General features: G+C 45.3%; 1 protein-coding gene across 1 annotated transcript in view; it reads left to right on the forward strand.

Annotated features, from left to right (window-relative positions):
• LOC138301557 (HAUS augmin-like complex subunit 4) overlaps positions 1-20,263 on the forward strand; it is a 147,079-nt gene extending 126,816 nt beyond the window's left edge. The window contains exon 7 of the mRNA XM_069242076.1: positions 18,221-20,263. Coding sequence (XP_069098177.1) covers positions 18,221-18,404 — 184 coding nt within the window. The 3' untranslated portion in view covers positions 18,405-20,263. The remainder of the gene's footprint in view (positions 1-18,220) is intronic.
• The last annotated feature ends 271 nt before the right edge of the window (positions 20,264-20,534 follow it).

Consider the following 20,534-nt stretch of genomic DNA (forward strand, 5'->3'; position numbering starts at 1 on the left):
CGAAGACGACTACTGCAACTCTGTAACGCTGATCCTGCCGCCTTCTCGACTGTTTTCCTGGTGGTGCATGCTGTGGGGGTAGTCTGCCTCCTCTCTGCACTAGAAGCTCCGAAGAAATCTCCCGTGGTTCGACGGAATCGTCCCCCTGCAACCGCAGGCACCAAAGAACTGCATCACCGGTACCTTGGGTCTCCTCTCAGCCCGACGAGCGAGGTCCCTTGAATCCAGCAACTCTGTCCAAGTGACTCCCACAGTCCAGTGACTCTTCAGTCCAAGTTTGGTGGAGGTAAGTCCTTGCCTCCCCACGCCAGACTGCATTGCTGGGAACCGCGACTTTTGCAGCTACTCCGGCCTCCGTGCACTTCCGGCGGAAATCCTTTGTGCACAGTCCAGCCTGGGTCCACGGCACTCTAACCTGCATTGCACGACCTCCTAAGTTGTCCTCCGGCGACGTGGGACTCCTTTGTGCGACTTCGGGTGAGCACCGTTTCACGCATCCTCGTAGTGCCTGTTTCTGGCACTTCTGCGGGTGCTGCCTGCTGCTGAGAGGGCTCCTTGTCTTGCTCGACACCCTCTCTGTCCCCTGACGCAATTGGCGACATCCTGGTCCCTCCTGGGCCACAGCAGCATCCAAAAACACTAACTGCATGATTTGCAGCTAGCAAGGCTTGTTGGCGGTCTTTCGGCGGGAAAACACTTCTGCACAACTCTCCACGGCGTGAGGGATCCGTCCTCCAAAGGGGAAGTCTCTAGCCCTTGTCGTTCCTGCAGAAACCTAAGCTTCTACTGTCCAGTAGCAGCTTCTTTGCACCCACAGCTGGCATTTCCTGGGCATCTGCCCATCTCCGACTTGCTTGTGACTCTTGGACTTGGTCCCCTTGTTCCACAGGTACCCACGACTGGAAATCCATCGTTGTTGCATTGTTGGTTTGTGTCTTTCCTGCAGAATTCCCCTATCACAACTTCTATGTCCTTTGGGGAACTTTAGTGCACTTTGCACTCACTTTTCAGGGTCTTGGGGTGGGCTATTTTTCTAACCCTTACTATTTTCTAATAGTCCCAGCGACCCTCTACAAAGTCACATAGGTTTGGGGTCCATTCGTGGTTCGCATTCCACTTTTGGAGTATATGGTTTGTTTTGCCCCTATCTCTATGTGTCTCCATTGCATCCTATTGTAACTATACATTGTTTGCACTGTTTTCTAATACTATTACTGCATATTTTGGTATTGTGTACATATATCTTGTGTATATTTGCTATCCTCATACTGAGGGTACTCACTGAGATACTTTTGCCATATTGTCATAAAAATAAAGTACCTTTATTTTTAGTATATCTGTGTATTGTGTTTTCTTATGATATTGTGCATATGACACTAGTGGTACTGTATGAGCTTCACTCGTCTCCTAGTTCAGCCTAAGCTGCTCTGCTAAGCTACCATTATCTATCAGCCTATGCTGCTAGACACCCTATACACTAATAAGGGATAACTGGGCCTGGTGCAAGGTGCAAGTACCCCTAGATACTCACTACAAGCCAGTCCAGCCTCCTACATTGGTTGTGCAGCGGTGGGATAAGTGCTTTGAGACTACTTACCACTTTTGTCATTGTACTTTTCATAAGAGAAAAATATACAAAACAAGTTCAGTGTATGTACACCTAACCAAAAAGTTTAGCATTTCTTTTCTCACCTCTTTTCTAAAGTGCTGAAAAGTACCTCTAAACTTTCTAAAAGTTCTTAAAAGTTTTAAAAGTTTTTTCTGTCTTTCTAAAAAGTTCTGAAAAGTTTTTTTTTCTTTTTCTATCACTTAAACTCTTTCTAAAAATGTCTGGCACAGGCCAAAATGTTGATCTGTCCAAACTTGCATATGACCACCTTAGCTGGAAAGGAGCAAGGAGTCTCTGTGTAGAAAGAGGTTTGAGTGTAGGGAAGAATCCTTCCTTGGAATTATTGCTTAACATGCTTAGAGAACAAGATAAGGCCAAAAGGGCCCCATCTGTTGAAAAAGTAGCTAATGGTTCCCAATCTGATCCAGGGACTCCCCTAGGAAAAGATTCAGGAAAGAAACTTCATAGCCTGCCCATTACTAGACAGTCTAGCATAGTTGGTACTGAGGTTGAGTCACACCATACAGATAGTGTTGTCTCACATCATAGCAGGAGCATTCATTCTCACCACAGTAGAAGTGATGTTTCTGTTAACCAAGCTGTTAGGGTGCCTTCTGTAAGGGACAGGTCTCCTTCTGTCCATTCTCATCATACTTCTGTTTCTAGGCATGTCCCACCCACCCACCCTGATGACAGATTGTTAGAAAGGGAGCTCAATAGATTGAGAGTGGAACAAACCAGACTGAAGCTCAAGAAGCAACAGCTGGATTTGGATAGACAGACCTTAGAAGTAGAGAAGGAAAGACAGAAGTTGGGTTTAGAAATCCATGGTGGCAGCAGCAGTATTCCCCATAGTCATCCTGCAAAAGAGCATGATTCCAGGAATCTGCATAAGATAGTTCCCCCTTATAAGGAGGGGGATGACATTAACAAGTGGTTTGCTGCACTTGAGAGGGCCTGTGCTGTACAGGATGTCCCTCAAAGGCAGTGGGCTGCTATCCTATGGCTATCATTTAGTGGAAAAGGTAGGGATAGGCTCCTTACTGTGAAAGAAAGTGAAGCCAATGATTACAAAGTTCTTAAGAATGCACTCCTGGATGGTTATGGCTTAACCACTGAACAATACAGGATAAAGTTCAGAGAGACCAAAAAGGAGTCTTCACAAGACTGGGTTGATTTCATTGACCATTCAGTGAAGGCCTTGGAGGGGTGGTTACATGGCAGTAAAGTTACTGATTATGACAGCCTGTATAACTTGATCCTGAGAGAGCATATTTTTAATAACTGTGTGTCTGATTTGTTGCACTAGTACCTGGTGGACTCTGATCTGACCTCTCCCCAAGAATTGGGAAAGAAGGCAGACAAATGGGTCAGAACAAGGGTGAACAGAAAAGTTCATACAGGGGGTGACAAAGAGAACAATAAGAAGAAAGATGGTGAAAAATCTCAAGATAAGCCTGGGGATAAGGGTAAAACCAAAGATCCCACTTCAAATCTTAAACACTCTTCAGGGGGTGGGGATAAAACAAATTCTTCCTCTTCTTCTCCACCTACACAATTTAAAAAGCCTTGGTGCTTTGTGTGTAAAAACAGAGGCCATAGGCCAGGGGATAAGTCCTGTCCAGGTAAACCCCCTGAGCCTACCACCACTAATACATCAAGCTCTAGTGCCCCTAGCAGTAGTGGTACTAGTGGTGGGACTGCTGCCAACAGTCAAGTTAAGGGTGTAGTTGGGTTCACTTATGGGTCCATAATAGAAACTGGGGTAGTTAGTCCCAAGACAGTTTCTGTCTCACCTAGTGGCATTGGCCTTGCCACACTGGCTGCTTGTCCCCTTACAATGGATAAGTACAGGCAGACAGTTTCAATAAATGGTGTTGAGGCCTTGGCCTACAGGGACAGAGGTGCCAGTATCACTTTGGTGACTGAAAACCTAGTGGCTCCTGAACAACACATCATTGGGCAACAGTATAAAATTATTGATGTCCATAACTCCACTACGTTTCTTCCCTTAGCTATAATTCAGTTTAGTTGGGGTGGAGTTACTGGCCCTAAGCAGGTGGTGGAATCACCTAGCTTACCTGTAGACTGTCTCTTAGGTAATGACCTAGAGGCCTCAGGTTGGGCTGATGTAGAGTTTTATGCCCATGCAGCCATGTTGGGCATCCCAGAGGAATTGTTCCCTCTCATTTCTACTGAAATGAAAAAGCAAAGGAGAGAAGGCCTGAAAACTCAGGATCCCTCTCCATCAACAGGTAAAAAGGGTATCACAGTATCCCCTAACCACCCTACCATTCAGGATACCATTCCTGTGGTGGGAGAAACCTCTCCTGGGGTGGCACCTGCTCCAAGGGAATCATCAGCTGGCAAAGCTGGACTCCCTGAGGTAGAAGTACCTCTCTGTGGGATAACTAACATTGGAGAGAAAAAGAGCACCATTTTAGTTAACATGGAGCATCCCTCCAACCCTCCCAGAGAAACTTTAGTGCAGAAACCCTGCACTGCCTCACAACACTTAGGACAGCATCCATGCCCTAGTGTGGAGCTCATAGGACAGCATCCCTGCCCTGCTCCAACTCAAGAGAAACAGCATCCCTGTTCTCGCTTCCAGCCATATGGACAAAGTTTTTGCCCAGCTATGGCTTTTCTGAGACAGCATCCCTGTCTGGCATTTCCATCACTACAAATAGGTTCAGTGGACAATTTCCACTGCTCTAAACTAAAACTTACTGATAGAAACTCTGAAAATACATCTTCACATTGTTGCTTAGCTAAAAAACTTCAAACAGGGTGGTTTACATCCCCACAGGGAAGTAACCATATAGTGGATGATAAAGGGAGTAACCAGTCTATTGCAGAGCTACTCTCTACTTATCACCACTTAGACAATAAAGTCTCAACTGGCCAAGGTTAGCCTTATTGTCCTTCGTTTGGGGGGGGGGGTTGTGTGAGAAAGTAGCCTCTTTCTAGCCTTGTTACCCCCACTTTTGGCCTGTTTGTGAGTGTATGTCAGGGTGTTTTCACTGTCTCACTGGGATCCTGCTAGCCAGGGCCCAGTGCTCATAGTGAAAACCCTATGTTTTCAGTATGTTTGTTATGTGTCACTGGGACCCTGCTAGTCAGGACCCCAGTGCTCATAAGTTTGTGGCCTATATGTATGTGTTCCCTGTGTGGTGCCTAACTGTCTCACTGAGGCTCTGCTAACCAGAACCTCAGTGGTTATGCTCTCTCATTTCTTTCAAATTGTCACTAACAGGCTAGTGACCAATTTTACCAATTTACATTGGCTTACTGGAACACCCTTATAATTCCCTAGTATATGGTACTGAGGTACCCAGGGTATTGGGGTTCCAGGAGATCCCTATGGGCTGCAGCATTTCTTTTGCCACCCATAGGGAGCTCTGACAATTCTTACACAGACCTGCCACTGCAGCCTGAGTGAAATAACGTCCACGTTATTTCACAGCCATTTTACACTGCACTTAAGTAACTTATAAGTCACCTATATGTCTAACCTTTACCTGGTAAAGGTTAGGTGCAAAGTTACTTAGTGTGAGGGCACCCTGGCACTAGCCAAGGTGCCCCCACATTGTTCAGGGCCAATTCCCCGGACTTTGTGAGTGCGGGGACACCATTACACGCGTGCACCACATATAGGTCACTACCTATATGTCGCTTCATAATGGTAACTCCGAATATGGCCATGTAACATGTCTATGATCATGGAATTGCCCCCTCTATGCCATCCTGGCATAGCTGGCACAATCCCATGATCCCAGTGGTCTGTAGCACAGACCCTGGTACTGCCAAACTACCTTTCCCGGGGTTTCACTGCAGCTGCTGCTGCTGCCAACCCCTCAGACAGGCTTCTGCCCTCCTGGGTTCCAGCCAGGCCTGGCCCAGGATGGCAGAACAAAGGACTTCCTCTGAGAGAGGGTGTTACACCCTCTCCCTTTGGAAAATGGTGTGAAGGCAGGGGAGGAGTAGCCTCCCCCAGCCTCTGGAAATGCTTTCATGGGCACACATGGTGCCCATTTCTGCATAAGCCAGTCTACACCGGTTCAGGGACCCCTTAGCCCTGCTCTGGCGCGAAACTGGACAAAGGAAAGGGGAGTGACCACTCCCCTGACCTGCACCTCCCCTGGGAGGTGTCCAGAGCTCCTCCAGTGTGCTCCAGACCTCTGCCATCTTGGAAACTGAGGTGCTGCTGGCACACTGGACTGCTCTGAGTGGCCAGTGCCATCAGGTGACGTCAGAGACTCCTTCTGATAGGCTCCTTCAGGTGTTGCTAGCCTATCCTCTCTCCTAGGTAGCCAAACCCTCTTTTCTGGCTATTTAGGGTCTCTGTCTCTTGGGATTCCTTAGATAACGAATGCAAGAGCTCATCCGAGTTCCTCTGCATCTCTCTCTTCACCTTCTGCCAAGGAATCGACTGCTGACCGCGCTGGAAGCCTGCAAAACTGCAACATAGTAGCGAAGACGACTACTGCAACTCTGTAACGCTGATCCTGCCGCCTTCTCGACTGTTTTCCTGGTGGTGCATGCTGTGGGGTAGTCTGCCTCCTCTCTGCACTAGAAGCTCCGAAGAAATCTCCAGTGGGTCGACGGAATCGTCCCCCTGCAACCGCAGGCACCAAAGAACTGCATCACCGGTACCTTGGGTCTCCTCTCAGCCCGACGAGCGAGGTCCCTTGAATCCAGCAACTCTGTCCAAGTGACTCCCACAGTCCAGTGACTCTTCAGCCCAAGTTTGGTGGAGGTAAGTCCTTGCCTCCTCACGCCAGACTGCATTGCTGGGAACCGCAACTTTTGCAGCTACTCCGGCCTCCGTGCACTTCCGGTGGGAATCCTTTGTGCACAGTCCAGCCTGGGTCCACGGCACTCTAACCTGCCTTGCACGACCTCCTAAGTTGTCCTCCGGCGACGTGGGACTCCTTTGTGCGACTTCGGGTGAGCACCGTTTCACGCATCCTCGTAGTGCCTGTTTCTGGCACTTCTGCGGGTGCTGCCTGCTGCTGAGAGGGCTTCTTGTCTTGCTCGACGCCCCCTCTGTCCCCTGACGCAATTGGCGACATCCTGGTCCCTCCTGGGCCACAGCAGCATCCAAAAACACTAACTGCACGATTTGCAGCTAGCAAGGCTTGTTGGCGGTCTTTCGGCGGGAAAACACTTCTGCACGACTCTCCACAGCGTGAGAGATTTGTCCTCCAAAGGGGAAGTCTCTAGCCCTTGTCGTTCCTGCAGAAACCTAAGCTTCTACTGTCCAGTAGCAGCTTCTTTGCACCCACAGCTGGCATTTCCAGGGCATCTGCCCATCTCCGACTTGCTTGTGACTCTTGGACTTGGTCCCCTTGTTCCACAGGTACCCACAACTGGAAATCCATCATTGTTGCATTGTTGGTTTGTGTCTTTCCTGCAGAATTCCCCTATCACGACTTCTATGTCCTTTGGGGAACTTTAGTGCACTTTGCACTCACTTTTCAGGGTCTTGGGGTGGGCTATTTTTCTAACCCTTACTATTTTCTAATAGTCCCAGCGACCCTCGACAAGGTCACATAGGTTTGGGGTCCATTCGTGGTTCGCATTCCACTTTTGGAGTATATGGTTTGTGTTGCCCCTATCTCTATGTGTCTCCATTGCATCCTATTGTAACTATACATTGTTTGCACTGTTTTCTAATACTATTACTGCATATTTTGGTATTGTGTACATATATCTTGTGTATATTTGCTATCCTCATACTGAGGGTACTCACTGAGATGCTTTTGGCATATTGTCATAAAAATAAAGTACCTTTATTTTTAGTATATCTGTGTATTGTGTTTTCTTATGATATTGTGCATATGACACTAGTGGTACTGTAGGAGCTTCACTCGTCTCCTAGTTCAGCCTAAGCTGCTCTGCTAAGCTACCATTATCTATCAGCCTATGCTGCTAGACACCCTATACACTAATAAGGGATAACTGGGCCTGGTGCAAGGTGCAAGTACCCCTAGGTACTCACTACGAGCCAGTCCAGCCTCCTACAAGGAGCCATAGAAAAGGCGCTGGTATCAGCATTGGAAACTGGCTATTAATCCTGCTGCTTCCTGGTGCCAAAGAAGGGCAAAGCCGTTTGTTTCACACTAGACCTTCGTCCTCTCTGTGCCTTTCTGGAGTGGGACAAGTTCAAGATGCTCACCCTGGTCCAGGACTTGTCTGCCCCAACCCTGGAGATTGAATGGTAGTGTTGGTCCTACAGGGCGCTCATTTGAATTTCCTCGCCCTACAGGCCCACAGGTGTTACCTGTGGTTCACAGTGAGACTGTAGCATTTTCAGTTCGCTGTGCTCCCCTTTGGCATCACCAACACCCCTCTGGTGTTCATGAAATACTTTTTTGCTTCCATCCTCCATACAAGGTCAACAGCTGCAAAAGTGTTGTACTTTTTCTTTAGTTGCTCTAAACAATGTAGGTCAATGATTTAGTTTGAGGGTCTGAGGGAAGCCCCTCCCTTCCCCACCAAAGACATCCTCTTGTATGGGTAAGAATATGTGAGGGGTGCTTCTTCTGCACTCACAAAAAGGCACACATATGGTGTCTTGATGGTGAATTTTCGAACTATGTTGTACTGGAAAAGACCAGCATCTTACGAGGAACTGGCCTTCTTCCAAAGGTGGTCAATAAAAAGGCTGAATTGCTGCCTGAATCTTCTTTGGCATCATGTTGACAACCAAAATAAAGTATTCATCAACTAAGACCTTGTTGAGGTCCGTCCTCATCAACTATGATCCCCATTGACTCTTCATTTTGAAGCCTCAACTGCTTACTTGGGACCTTTCGAGTTTTCTCTGCCATACTTTTTCTTGCTAGTGTTGTTGACATCTGTGCAGCCAAAAACTGCACAGCCGATTGTTGTAAATTCAGCGATGTACCAGTCAACACCCATTTTTCAACAGTTGGCGATGGTACAATCTCTCTGTGCATGACTTATGACAACACAAACCATGGCAATATCATTGAACACATAACCGTTGAGGACCTCTGTAAAATAAATAAGTAAGAAAAAGAAAAAAGGGTGGAGGAGTTCAAAGATGCTGCAATCTGCTACAGTTCCAGGGCAAAGATGTCTAAAATTATGTATAATGGTCCAGCTATCAGGAGAGGCTATCCAAAATCTGAATCTGGTATTTCAGTGGTAGCTCACTGTCTCTAAAGGAATCACAGTTCCTTTGTCACGTACTGGCCTGCCAGACCAGGTGGCCATGGTGACCAGATAGACACATCTGGCAAAAGTCAGAGATATGACTGCAAACTTCATTAAAGCAGCAAACAGGTTAAGAACAGTTCTATCCAACCAATCAAACCGGGACTCCCAGCACTTGAGGAGAAAAGTGTGCAGGAAAATACTGAGCTTATGAGAAAAAATATGTTTTAACTGCTTCCTGAAACTAAAAAAAATGTTTTTACGTCTCAAGTTAAGAGGCAGAGAGTTCTAGAGCTTCAGAGAAAAATAGAGAACAACCTTCTACTGCATCTGGCTCAAATTATTCTGGGCACAGCCAAGAGACCAAGATTGTTAGATCTACGGACCCTTTTCGGTTGATAAGGTGTAATCAACTGATGAACTTTGGGGCCCACCTTATCTCTGGTCCAATGTACCAGGCAAAGTGCCTTAAACTGTACTCTAAGACTTATGGGCAACCAGTGGAGGGTTTTGTAGGATGCCCGGGATCACTTTGATTTTGGAATATATAGTAATAGCCAGGCTGCAGCATTCTGAATAATTTGAAGTTTTCCGATCACCGCCTTCGGACTCCCCCGGTAGAGAGAATTGTCATTATCGATGAGTGAGAGAATCAGCCCTTGGATCACTATCCTTCGAGGCTCGACAGGGAGCCATTTTAGAATTTTTCTAAGGGCTCTCAGGAGACCAAACCAACTATCTGCTGCCTTGTTAGCTTGTGAAGCCATATTGAGCTGATTGTCTAGGGTGAAGTCTAAGCTCTTTATCTCCAGTCAGAACAGCGGGCAAGAACTGTTATCAAAGGGTTGAGAACTTCATTGGCTGTTATGAAGGCCAACTATGCAAGACTTATGGCACTTTAGGACACCAAGATTGTTTCATGAGTGCCTCCTTTACAACAGAGGTGCAAAAATAGTTTTTTACTTATCACATGATGGCAAATCCATAAATGTCCAGCATGTTTATGATGTTCTGCATCACCTAAAGGCAGACAGACATGCTGGTTACAAACTTAAGTTTCACAAGGCATAGCCCTTTCATGGTGCCAACGGACATAGCGGGCAGACACTTGGAGAAGGATATCAATTTCAGTAGCAGCAGCAGTACCACATGCATCCATACCTATATTAGCAGTACTCCAGTTATTGGCCAGATGTTGAGGTGGCCTGCAGACCAGACCACAAAAGGGCCAGACATCCTAGTGCAAACTGAGCTCTTTCTCTTTTATCCTCAACCAAGAAAATAAGTGTGTATCTTGCTAGTTGCATATGTTTCTTGAGGGCTATCCTCCAAGATAGAGGGGGCTATCCCCTTAGTCGGCATATTTCTGCCTCATCAGAAGGTTTAAAAAATCAGTGAACCCATTAAAGACTGAAAAGATGGTGCACAAGTTCAAGTTCTTTCTGAAGCATCTTGCATCCTTCTCACACAATTTTGCTTTTTCTGCATATATTTAGTGCAAGAAAGATTGGATGTTGTCTGGATAAGGGCCACAGTGACACAAGATCACATGGTCTGCATTCCATCACTCCTGAAATAAAAGCCCTCGGTGTCATTCAAAGAGCTACCTCGAAGTTTGTCATGACCATTTGGATTTATTAGTGCAGTAGGGGTTGAAAGACAGTGAACGTTGGTAGCCTGCAGACAATCAATTACACACTAATGTCTTGGAACTGTGTATGATACGCCTGGGTTCCAGGCCTTTCATCTCAGAATAAACAACTCCTTTGGTTGCATCAGAATGGATAACAACACTTCAGTCTATTACACTAAAAAAGCAGGTGACCCAGGATCACACTCCTGTGGGAGGAGGCTAAGACCCTCTAGCCTGGGACATTTCCTCAGGAGCCAAGGGATACCCAACAGTTAGGCATATGCGCTCAGTAGGACAAGTGGCAACATTGTGAGCGGGAGCTTCATCCAGACCAGACCTTCAGAGTCTTCATCTAGTGGGGAAATGCTGCAATTTGACCTATTTGTAACCTAGAAAAAAACAAAAATTTGTCACAGACTTGCATTTTCAACCAGGGTGAAGTGGGAACCCATTTTGATGAGCTGATACCGGATATTTGAACATACTTTTCCCCTTATCCACAGTGTGCTTCACAAACTCAAGAGGGAACCTTCCACAATACTCCTCATAGCGCCTGCATGACTTACAGTATTAGTCCACAAAACTCCACTTACTGTCCAATGGCCAGTATGTCTCATTAGCCAGCAATCCTCTCTAGGCAATGGTGTCGTGCTCCCGCACAATTGTGTGTTTGTCAACTTGACTGCACGGTGCCTGAGCACATGGAATTTACAGTAACGTTATCATGAAAAGTAAAGCTATCATGGGGTACGTATGGTACCCAATTTGTCTACCGCTGGCCATCCTTAATAATGAAGCACTTAGAAAACCAGTAAACCGAGGGAACCGTGATGGGGCTCTCAGATGAGGTACATTTCCACTGGGCCATTCACCGCACTGCAAAGCCATACTAATGGTAAGCAGTGCTTTGCAAATCTGTTGCATTATATATTATTATATATCACTGTCCTGCTGACCAGCCAACAAAAGTAAACAATATGAGACTGGAGAACATGCAGGAAAGAATCTATATACAAGATGAACACTGTGGCACCACTATAGATATTATTGGAGAAGGTATTGGCACTAGTTATCATCTCTGCTAGACCTTGGTACATTGCACACGTAATAATACAGGAGATGAATGACAGGCAGTAAAGTACCAGGCCTTATAAAATAAATTCTTAAGCTTTTCAGAATGATCAGGAGTTTTTGAAGTTATAATCATTACGCAGTAAGTACCCAGAACATTGGTGCACATTTGACAGGGCCCATAGAGAGCCTTGGGAGACCATATGCACTACAGCCATACTCAACTTAAGATCATGACTAACCTACTCCCAATTTCCAGGAATGAGAAAAAGAGCAAAGTTATTTGTCACTTTGCTCAGACAAGTGTCCACACTTATTGCAGATATTGGAGCTTTGCTTTAGAAGTGCCAAATGCCTATATCACTTCAACCTGGATTGGTTCCCATATCAAGACAAAATTATGTTCAAAATGTACAGATCTGCACATAGTACACTAGTTTTCTAGAAACAAAATCAATAATTGGTGTGGGGTGGACGCACCAGTTAAAACCGTTGCCCATTTGCTTTCTGCACTAATGTCCTAGCTTTAAAAAGATGCACTCGAGGCATCCTACTCAATTCCTGAACTTTCTCATTATAAAATAAAAAATTGCTTGGAAATTGTTTATTCTGATGGATACTTCTAACTGCAGATTTCTCACCTTGTGAATCTTGCCCCTTCCCCCCCGCTTCCCCAGCCACCCGACTGGATACTGAGATTTTTCCGAGTAATGCTCGCACGGACCAGCAGATAGCGTCATACTGCTCCGTGTCTGCCTCATCCTGCCCTGGAAGTGGCGTTGGCGCAGCATACAATTGCCACCCCTGTGCTTTGATTTCTGTTTCTTTATTCCATACCTTCAGATGCAGGTTTCAGAGCTTGCTCCCAAATGCTTTTCCTTGTCTTTGACAAACTTTCTTCAAATTATTTTCACAGTATACAAGGGAACATGCCCCCACCTACAAACACAATGTTTAAGACTTGAAGGGACTGTCACAAACAAATGGCTGTGTCAGATCATCATGAGGTATGTGTTTGATATTTAAGGTCTGTGCAGAACTCTGTCTTGCGAGCACTGTGCCCTGATGAATCTCAAGGCATTCAGGGATCGCAGAGGCAAACTATGTTGCAGAACACCAATGAAAGTCTGGTTTGATGGCATTCTTCTTTTTGCAGAATAAGCAGATTCTGCACTAGAATGTTTCAAAGCAAGCGGGGCCACAGCACACTCCTTCTAACTTTCTGTTCCCTTGTGACTGTATCCCCAACAATTCTACTCCTTTCCCAGCTTCCGAATGTGTACAGTGTACAGAACAAGTCAAGGCTAATAACCTCAGCAGCAGACACTCTAGGCTAGCAGGGACAACATTCTACCTAGTCTCCTGCCCCTCCCGCTTTAGTTTGTCTTTGGCAGCACATGCCCACTATCCCTCCGTAGAAAGCAGGATAAATGATTACCTCCAAGGTTGGTAGAGGATTACATCCAACATGTGGGTCCTTCAAATAGTGCTGTCGGAGGACGGTCTTCCTCAACAAGCAATGCCCAGCAGATCACAAATGGCAATTATACCTGAGGTGGTGCAAGGCATCTTCAGCAGTGAGGAGAACCCTGGATTGATCTTTTCGTCACCCCAGAGAACGTGCTACATCAGCACATTGCACTCTGGGAAAAGACTCCCTCTCAGAAATGCATTCCACCTAGAGTGAGGCACAGGACTTCTGTATGCCTTCCCACCTCTGCTTCCTGATCAGAGTTGTGAAGATCAGGAAAAACCATGCCCAAGTCATCTTTGTGGCTCCGGGTTGTGTCAGGAGAGTGTGTTACTCAAAACATCTGGCAATTAGCTTCTGTCCTCTAATTCTGCTGCCACATCAGAAGGACCTTCATCACCACCTCCACCATCAAAAACAGCAAGATTGAAACCCTGTAAGGATTTCCACAAACAGATGTTGGTGACGGAACCCCATGAGGTCTTCTTCTGGGCTCTTTGCTTTACTCTAAATCGTGTGATGAATGAGCTCGGATGAACCTTAAGGCCATCCAAGACCGTGTGGCGAAACTGTCGCATAATACAGCAGAAAAGCATACAAGTCTTGGTCGAAGTCAAGGGCACTGACAAGTTCTCGCTCCCATGATGGGTTTCGTGAAAGTTTGTCATCCATTCCAAATCCTAAGGTAAGTCAAACTCAAAAAAGGAACATAAGTCGAAGTGTGACGTCTCTTGTCATGATCATTAAGAAAAGTAACATGGACATAAGGGTATGCCATGGTCTCAGTCCCGATCTCCTTCTGCAGAAACCTATTCCCAGTTCCATGTGAATTCCCGGGGCTGTTGGTGACACCACAGCAGATACAAGCCTTAAAAAAGGCTATGTTGTATATTTTTGGTACTGCTCCAGATCACTCTGGCACTTCTCTGGGCCCCAAACATCCAAGGACACCATAAGCCATATTACTGCCTGCAGATCAGTCTCTGATCATGACTGTGCTTCTCTATCCTGTTTGTGCGTCCGACTGACTCTCGCTTCATCCGGTGCCAAGATCTGCACTGGCTTTGTGTGCGTCGACCTTGGCACCAGTGACGCCAGAGGAACATCCTATAGTGCCATTAGACTCTGAATCGAAATCACTGCGACCTCGGACGAAAACATGCCGATCTCAACCCCATCAGACTCTGAAGGCACGGTTCTGTTTGCACAATGTTTTTCAGATTCTGATGTTTTTCAGGATGTTCACGGAGATAAGTAGAGCTTATTTTTGAACCTCAAGAAGGCCATTGGCCTGGATACAATCCCCAATACTGGTCTCCATACACCACCTGGCCCATTCATAGAGAAATCGGCATTGTTTGCCATAGTGATCAGAAGAGCAATAGATGTCCTGTACTTCCATCTACCTTCAGTAGAGATCAAAACTAATTTCCTCACAGAGGTCCTGCAGCCAGGGCAGACCTCGTCAGAGTCTGTCCTCCCCTTTAACGAGGCCCTAACGGACACAGTAGGCAAAACCAGGGTCTTGCCACCCTGCCAACAGGCAGATTGTTAAGATTCATAAATCGGCTTGGGGGGGGGGCTTTCCTTCTCCAACAATCACACCAGAATGTCTTGTGGTACAAGATTCCACTAGCATATTAAGCCCTAATTGCTTCCCAACTACACCTCCAGACAGAGTCCGAACGCATGGAGACCTTTGAGAAAAGGATCTTATCCTTTGTCAACCTCTCCCTCAGATCTGTGGACTCAAGTTGCCAGGTGTTGTGGGACATGTTGAGGGACATCTTGCCTCGCGGACACTGAGTACCTCCAAGCCAGTTTGCAGCAGATAATACAAGGGAACATGCCCCCACCTACAAACGCAATGTTTAAGCCTTGTAGGGACTGTAACAAAGAAATGTCTGTGTCGGATCATCATGGGGTATGTCTTTGGTGTCTAAGGTCTTTGCAGAACTCTTGTCTTATGTGGACTGTGCCTGGATGAATCTCAAGGAGTTCAGGGATCGTAGAGGCAAACTCTGTTGCAGAACACCATTAAAAGCCTTGTTTGATGGCATTCTTCTTTTTGGAGACAAAGCAGACTCTGCACTAGAATGTTTCAAAGCAAGCAGGACCACCACATTCCCTCTGCCTTTCTGTTCCCTAGTGAGTGTATCTCCAACAATTCCACTCGTTTCATAGCATTATAATGTGTACAGTGGCCAAGATGTGGCAAAGTACATCATTAGGTCAGGCCTGGACATTACGGATTGTTTGAGGAGGATAGTTATTACCATTGTGGTGCTCCCAGCCTTGCATGGATTAGTTTCCCTGTCTTCTCCAGCAGTGTCAAAGCATCACAAAAGGATATGCCATTTGATGGTGCCAGTCTCTTCATAGACAAGGGACTCTGCCCTGGCAAACTTAAAAGAGAGTATGGTTGCAGTGTTCTCCCTCATCCTTTCAGTGCCTCTGCAGCAGTTTCCCCAACAATAGAACCCTTTTCAAGGGTTTCAAGGAAGGAGCACTCCGCAAAGGCAATGCCAATACCTGCCTCATCAACAGATCTCCCAACCCTTTTGTGGTAAAGATTGTGGCTCTGCCGTCAACGTCCAAGCCCTCATGGGCAACACACTACCCAATCCCATGCCGCTGCAAAACTCCTTTAGATTGCCCTCAGTGGCACACTGTCCCCCTGTTGGAGGCAGGATACGTTATTTCCTCCACAGGTGGCAAAGCATCACATTGCACAGATGGGTGCTTCATGTCAACTGGGATGGTTATATCCTATCCACCCCTCCAAACACGCTACCTGCACTTCAATTACTTCCAGAAGACCATTTGTCCATTCTACGGATGACGTTCAGTCTCATTTGAACAAGGAAGCCGTAGAAAGGGTGCCAGCGTTAGAAATCGGGACTGCTTGCTACTCCTGGTACTTCTTGGTGGCGAAAAAGACAGATGACTTCATCATATTTTAGATCTCCGCCCTCTGAACGTCTTCCTCAAAAAGAACAGGTTCAAGATGGTAACTCTAGCACAAATTCTGTCTTTCCCACATCCAGGCAACAGCTTATACGTGTTGGGTTTGCAGGACGACTATTTTCACATCCCCATCCTGCCGTACCACAGGCGCTGCCAGCAGTTTGAAGGAGGTCATGAGCACATCCAGTTTTCAGTGCTCCCCATTGGTCTCACCAAAATGATGGTGGTGGTCACTGCACATCTTTGGAGGTTGGAAATACCAACCCTCCCATACCTCAATGACTGATTCCAGAAGCTGGGCTCACCTCAATCAGTAATGAACCACCTCAAGACCACTGCCAACCTCTTAACATCCTTAGCTTTCTCCTTCAAGTGTGACTTATTCTTGGAGACTCCAATTCACTGGAGCCATCCCAGACACAGTGCTATTCCAGGTTTTCCCTCCATCTTGGGTCCCCGACATTCGATCTAGGATATGGATGTTTCAGTCTTTGACCTGGGTCTCAGTGAGAGCAGCTCTGAACGTTCTTGGACTCTGGGCCTCCTGCATCCTGCTGGTAGAAAAATCCAGGTAGCTCTGCAATCTGAGGGCTCAGCACCAGGGAAACTTGTCAGATTTTATCCGGGTGTCAGTGAAGACTGCAAATGACTTACAGTGGTGGTTTTTGGATCCTAATTAGACTGGCAGCAGACCTATTTCATTACCTCTCCCAGAGCTCAGATACATGCATCCGTCATGACTAATGCATAGTTGCTGGGTTGGAGAGGGAATCTGGGAGAGGTGGAGAACAGAGGACTCTGGTCTCCGGCAGTAACCATTCTCCACTTGTAAGTGTTAGAGCTGTGGGGGAGAGCAATTCTTTTGGCAATAAAAGCCTTTCTTCTGACGATCAAGGAGGAACGGATGCAGATCCTCAAGGACATAGGGTCATGATTACTGTGCCAGGAGGGTATTTGCCTCTAGAAACTTGCCACGTCATCAGGGTATTTCTCATGATTGTTCAACACCTGGAAGAATCGTTAAATGCCAGGAAGGACTAACTCAGCTAGCATTGCCTAGCAGATCATGAATGACGAGTGACCCTCCTTAATAACTGTGTGACTAGATGTGACTCAGTTTTTTTCCCCGTAGGGTATGTATTGAAATAGAGGACATTTCTTATAAGAAGTGTATAATCTACAGCCAATACCACATGCATTACGCATTAGTGAGTGTGATTGCATGGTTTGAGTGAAAGTCAATTGCTAGTAGATATGCAGTTCTGAAGAAAGACGTGGACTCCTTAGGGTGGCCGTAGAATTGGCTGAAACATGTTGACCAAAGGGATATGGGAGCAATAATTATTCCAGTTATCCCGGCCTGTTGTTTTTAAACATCCTTCTAGAAGCCCATAATAAACTCACATTTATTTCTTAGACAATACTTGGTAGATAAGATGCTGGAGAATGAAAATGTACATGTACATTGATTTCAGAAATATGGATATTTCTTAATTTTCATTATGTCCGTCCTTTTAAAAACTTTTTGTAAAATTGGGTAGTGTCATGCCTTACTCGAAAATTGCAGCATGAGACTATGGGGGGCCCAGGGATGAAACATACTTTTAAACCCCCCGAGCTGTCGTCCTGCCTGCTGCACAGCTCCAGGCGTTACACGTTCAAGCACAGAGCCACGCAATTTTATGATCTCAGTTTTACAGAGTATGACAGTAAGAGTGAACTTTGCATTACAAGGCACAGGGTAACCTTGTGTTACAAGTAAGTTAATACCTTCTCTCCACAGATTTGAGGCAGAGTTTAGCTACACAGTTTCTAACCTCGTTCTTTTCTTCTCTCATTTAAAATGACTTAGGCAATGTTACATGATGACCCTTGTGTGTACGACTGAAGGATTGTACTGTTCTTACATCTCAAGTTCCTGGCCTTTCAACTGTCTTCATATGTTCCCTGTACTCTTCTCTATGTGTAATGATGCACAGGAGACCTAATGTGTGTGCCCCGGTCTGTCTTGTCTTTGGTATCCTCATCTCCTTTCTCTGTCCTGGTGTGTGTCTGCATCCCTGCTTCCACTCCATGTCTTCAAGGGTGATTTTGCATGGATTGACCTTGCACCTGTGTGTCAGTTATCTACACCTTGGCGTTTTAAACACCCTCAACATGCTTCAATAGATGTGTGCTATTTCTGCCTTAATACTAAATTCAGTTTTGCCTTGGTCCCTGCACACCATTCTCTCCTTTCATGGCTTGCCTATTGTGCCTTCTTATTTTCACTTTTGTGTTTTAGTTCCAGTCTGGAAAAGGCAATCCTTGTCCAAGAGCATGAGGTGATGACTTCTCGCATGCTCCTGCACCCCCATGAGAGCCTGGGCCCTGAGTTTGAGTTGATAGTGAAGGAGTACACACGACTGAAGGAGGAGATTGCCACCAACAAGTGGTCCCTTGAGGAACTTTGCAAGTCCAATCAATGAGGAAATTAGCATTGTGATATGGACCACCTTCTACAGAACAAAGATCTAGAGAAGGTCCCTCTCCTCAAACCCATGGACAGCAATAAGGATCCGGATACATGGGAATTTAGAGATGGGACTCAGGTTGCATGGGCACGAGCTCCTCAGCAATGTTTGACTTCTGAATGTGTATACTGCTGGTTTACACATACACAGGTATGAGGAGGCCTTCAAACTGTAAATAAGTGGCAAGCATCTGGAAGTACAGACAGTGAGAAAATGTACAGTTTGTTGATTGTTTTGCAGTACCAGTTCTTATGTGCCAGATCACTTCAGTCCAAATGTGCATTTTAGAAAAAAACATTATTATCATTATGTAAGATCCAACATATGTTGTCGAGTCTGTCCTGCATTACGTTTTTTTATTTATGTTTCCAGATTTAAAGACTTAGGACCTGGTTTAGAACTTGGCAGATATGTTTTCAGTCACAGCGGTGACAGATATCTTGTCCGCCGAAGCCCAAATCCCATTCTATCCTATGGGATTTAGATTTCGGCGTTCAGGATATCCATCACCCTTGGGATGCAGTAACCCGTTCACTGAGTTCTAAATCAGGCTCTTAATCTTATAAGCCCTAATATTGGAGTTTGTGGTGTTCCCATTGTGTTTACTAAACATAAATATTCCAGAGTACAGCTGACATGCTTTTGCAGCACGTGGATTGACTCTATAGAGCCTTTTCTCGCCTTTTATGGTTGACCAAGTCAGCAATACGGTGGAAGGAAGCACAAAGAATGTTTTTTTTTTTGTGTGGATATTTAAGGGAAGTGTAGAAAATAATAGTGAGTCAGGTGAGCATACAACAGGATTTTGATGAGCAGGATATTAAAAGTTGTGTCTGTTAATCTGTATGACATAAGTTACAATTCAACTCATGTAGCTTTATGTCTGATCACGGATTTCTCTTGGCTTCTTTAGCTCACTACCAGTTACTCCTAACTATTTAGTCTCTGACCCACTCCTACATGAAGGTGTGTGTTCCTCTTTTCCACACTGTTGCTCTAGGTTTTTTGTACTAAGCACTATCCGTTCTGTATTTCAATATTAATTACTGGTTTCTTTAGCTTTTCATGAGTCCAAAGACATTAAAGGTGCCTTTTTTGTTTACATACATGGTTCAACCTCACTACTATATTGCCTTTTACAAGCGTTTTGTGTTGCGCATACTCATCACAACGTTATGGAGTGCTCATCTGACTTAGTTACTTATATGCTAGAGCACTAAAATTAAACCTTGTTGTATAGGTTTGCTTGCTTTCACTTTTTTCTTTATCCGTCAGTGTAAACTGCCTTGAAGAAGCACTAAAGGAACATTTTGCCTTGAGCGTGTCTGCTGTACCTCAGAATATTTATACCAAGGAAACGTAATGAAATCTGCAATAAAAGGCCATACATCGGAACACATAATAAAACAATACATCCAAGAAGGGACTGGTAGCATATACATTGAATTATACATACACATTGAATCATACATATTGCAAAAACATTTCTAAATTGATTGCATTGGGGGAATGGAAATTCCCCTGCATGGAATAATTTGCATTGCATAATAAAGCCATATATGGTACTGCAAAATAAAACAGTACATTTTTACAAAATAAAGACCTGCCTTTGAATGTGATTTTTATACTGAACTTTTCATCTGGTTACCTTAATTCACACATTGCATTGCACGAAATCTACTTTTCCTTTCAGGGGAAAGGACAACTCCTGTAGAACGTTCCACCATTAAGCACTCTTAATTCCTGAGGAACAGGAGTTACCAGATTACCAAAATTTCTCAAGCGCTGACTGGCACAATGTATACGGGGTACAATGGCCTCGCTGTTAGAATTTATAGCTCATCTAAAGGTGTCTTAAGAATGACTATCAATGGTTCGAAAGTGAACATTTCCTGGATTGAGAAAAGGAACCCACAAATAGTGGACACTTTACCTGAAATGTAATTTTAAAACAGTTGCCCTTAACTCAAAGGCAGCTGTAACAGATAATGTGAACTACACCATTGTGAAAAGTAATGGTGTGCTGGCAGGTCTAGCGCTGAGAAGTAATTTTAACAACTGGATAAGAAACCAGTCTGCTTTTTA

Source organism: Pleurodeles waltl, chromosome 6 (assembly GCF_031143425.1).
Source record: "Pleurodeles waltl isolate 20211129_DDA chromosome 6, aPleWal1.hap1.20221129, whole genome shotgun sequence".
Lineage (NCBI taxonomy): Eukaryota > Metazoa > Chordata > Amphibia > Caudata > Salamandridae > Pleurodeles > Pleurodeles waltl.